We start from the raw sequence: 3,112 nt of genomic DNA on the forward strand, positions 1-3,112 counted from the left end.
CTTTTAAAACATTGCTGGGCTGCAAATATTTATATAAATATATCAGCCTTTATATATTGGGAATGTATCACCCTGTTATGCAATTTAAGATGCACAATTCAAAAAAATTGCATGCCATCAAAGAGTAATATTTACTCCTGTTGTGCCCTCTGCTGTGCAAAAGAGAAAACAGCCACTGTTTGAAACTGCTTACAAATGGTGGTTATTGCACTCACATAAGATTTGTCAGTAGATGGAGTGGATAAGATGATTATCCATTAAGATAAGGCTTTGACATTGGTCTCGTTGAACTAAACTGAAATGAGAGGAGAAAGAAAAGAGGTGCACTGCAAGAGAATTCACTATTCATATAAAACCAAAATTTTCCTCGAAGTCAAAGTATAAAAGCTACTTCAGACTTGAAGTTTGACCTGGAAATAGTGATTATCATTTCTTATGTCCCTATAAAATACATTAGAACATTTTGATTCTTAAAATTGGTAGCATAACAAATCTCTTATAAATGTGATTCATTCACATATCTCCCCTAAAATTAATCTTTCAGCAAGCTTACCCTCAGCTTGAGTCATGTTGTCTCACGTTGACTTGTCCTCTGGCTTACGCACTTCTGAGCTCGCTCTATATACAAAAAACATACACAGCTTGCCAACAAGTTTTATAACCATCATTAAAAAACTGAAATTAAACAATTGGTTCAAGTCAGCAAAAAGCATAGATAAAATGACTTGGCCAAACCAGCTATCCACAAGCAAAAAAAGAAGAATATTTTCCTAAGTTCAACCACATTAAATGAAATACATGACTGTTTCCTGTGATCGACTGCCATTACAACCAAAGCAATCACTGCATTCAAGATATTTTCCATTTAAGAAATTAGAACATCCAAAAAAATATGGGATATTGTTTATTCCAGACCAAAAACAAAATATGGTATTACAAGTTTAGAAAATTGAAATTATGCATATTGTGAAAAACAAGGGTAAAAAAGGCAGTTAAGAGATGCATAATGTGACATGATGGGGTTGCCGTGCTTTGTGCACAAGCGGCACACCAATGTAACCCTGAAGCAGGCTGGCCCACATCAGAACTAAAAATGCAGATTCTTTATGGTTTTATGTAAATATGAACCAAGAAATCAATACATAAACTGCCCCACCCAGATCCCGCCCGTCAACTTAGGGATTGTGCAAAACGTGGCATCTGAAGGTTTATTGAAACACCTTGTACAAAACAAAGAGAAAATGTTACATGGAATTTGTGCTTCAGAGCAGCACAAGATGAACTAAAAAATGACTAAAGGAGGGGACAAAAAAACAAGAATCATTTATCCCACATTATGTGCCCTGTCGTGTGTCCATGCTTGAACAGGACAGGTCGTTTTGATAAGGGTGCCATACTAAAAAGTCTCAAATCAGAGGTAATCATTTTCAGCTTTTTTCCCTTGAGGAGGGTGGGTGAGGGGAGGGGAGGGGCTGCTGGGGGAAACAGCAGCACAACAACAGGGTAGGTTGGGTTAAGAGTCGGGGAGGGGTCAGTTCACATCAGCTTCTAGAACCCGTGGACTTTGAGTTGCTCCTCTTTGGCCAGTTCAATCTGCGAAAAAGAAGGAAATGGGTTGATTAAATCAACTACCATGAAAAGGCCAACACATTATATGCCAAAAGCAATCGAGTTCAGACTTACATCAGTGAGAAACTGGCAAATGTTCTTGCGCTGATCACCTTGCAGCTGAATTACTTCACCATACTCAGGGTGCTCGATCACAGTCCCATTGCAGGCAAATTTCTGAAGACGCAAATATTGGAACGTTAAAAAAGCCCCACTCATGTAACCATAAAACAAATAATCTTTGGGCGAATTAAATGACAACCTTCTTGAAGGCCTTGACTAGCTTCTTTTTATCATAGTCGTCGGCTATGCCCTGAACCGTGGTCAGAGTCTTCCGCCCGTTCCGCTGTTGAATTCTTATGTGGATGTAGTCCTCAGTCCCAGCTGGGAGCCGATCATCACCCTTAGTTGCATCAGCAAAGGGGTCTTCGGAAAGATAAACAAACAACATTAGCAGTGTCTGTGGCACCAGATTTTCCACTTCGCTGGTTATAGGTCACGTGTGATTTGCTCGAAACAGGTCAAAGTTAATCTTTCAACTAGGTCACCTAAAGTACTTTATAAATTAAGGACAACAAATCTAATTTTATCACCTCAAATATTTAAAATCTGCTTCTGTATGCTCCTCACAAGAACATGTTGGAACAAAGCGCACCATCTCCTTTAACAACAGGACAGAGTTCAGGTCTGAGCTGGCTGTTCATTAACCGCTCGTGAGCTCAATACATCACAAGGCTTGATCTAGTTCCATGGAAAAATAACGATTTCGATTCTACGTGATAATTGTCTTCGATACTGACGTCAATCGAACTCAGAACGAATTAGATGTTTCGCGATACATTTAAATATAAACCGTCATCGAGTGGCGCCTTCCATTTTGTTTCTCTTCCAGAAAAACAAGCTGGCGATCAAAATGGTTATGTTTGGTCGTTGAGGTCGAGCGTAACCTCGATTTAATTCGAGATAAACTCGACGCTAACCAACTGATAAAGTGCTTAAAAACGAATATGATGTTTTAATAAGGCGAATAACCGACATTAGGAGCGAACCAAACAAGAATAAAAAACGAGGCCTAAGTTGTTGTTTCTGACTGCGATTTTCGACGACAGAAAAAAACGTTTATTCAAATACGACACTAGTTTAAATCAATCGCAAAACGGTTTTGTGTTAAATAAATTGTATTTTTAAAACCCTATAGTAATATTTAATCGGTAAGCATCGACGCAACAGTGTCTTTTTTTTCAGTCCGTCGCCCTTCCCCCCCCTCACACAATAAAATGATACGTTTTCGGAGATCTCGAGTCTTACCAAAAGTTTGGAGGTTCTGGATAGCGGACATACGATAAGATTCCCTTTCCTTTCGGACGACAACGGGTGGTCTCGCGGCTTTGATTTCTCTGGAATCTGGCCTGATTATTGAGGGGATTTCTTCTCACTCGGTGCTTCTGTGGCGGTTGCCGAGCTTACAAAATGGCGACGCTGGGTTCGGTGCGCTTGAGATCAG

General features: G+C 39.6%; 1 protein-coding gene across 1 annotated transcript; it reads right to left on the reverse strand.

Moving 5' to 3' along the window:
- Positions 1–891: 891 nt before the first annotated feature.
- On the reverse strand, positions 892–3,112 carry LOC109111344 (eukaryotic translation initiation factor 1b-like). The gene is made up of 4 exons (XM_042776223.1): positions 2,917–3,112; positions 1,871–2,034; positions 1,684–1,785; positions 892–1,593 (listed from the first exon to the last, which is right to left on the reverse strand). Exons 1-4 carry the CDS (start codon positions 2,945–2,947, stop codon positions 1,549–1,551), a joined length of 342 nt encoding a protein of 113 aa, XP_042632157.1. The 5' UTR covers positions 2,948–3,112; the 3' UTR covers positions 892–1,548.

This window comes from Cyprinus carpio, chromosome A19 (assembly GCF_018340385.1).
Source record: "Cyprinus carpio isolate SPL01 chromosome A19, ASM1834038v1, whole genome shotgun sequence".
NCBI lineage: Eukaryota > Metazoa > Chordata > Actinopteri > Cypriniformes > Cyprinidae > Cyprinus > Cyprinus carpio.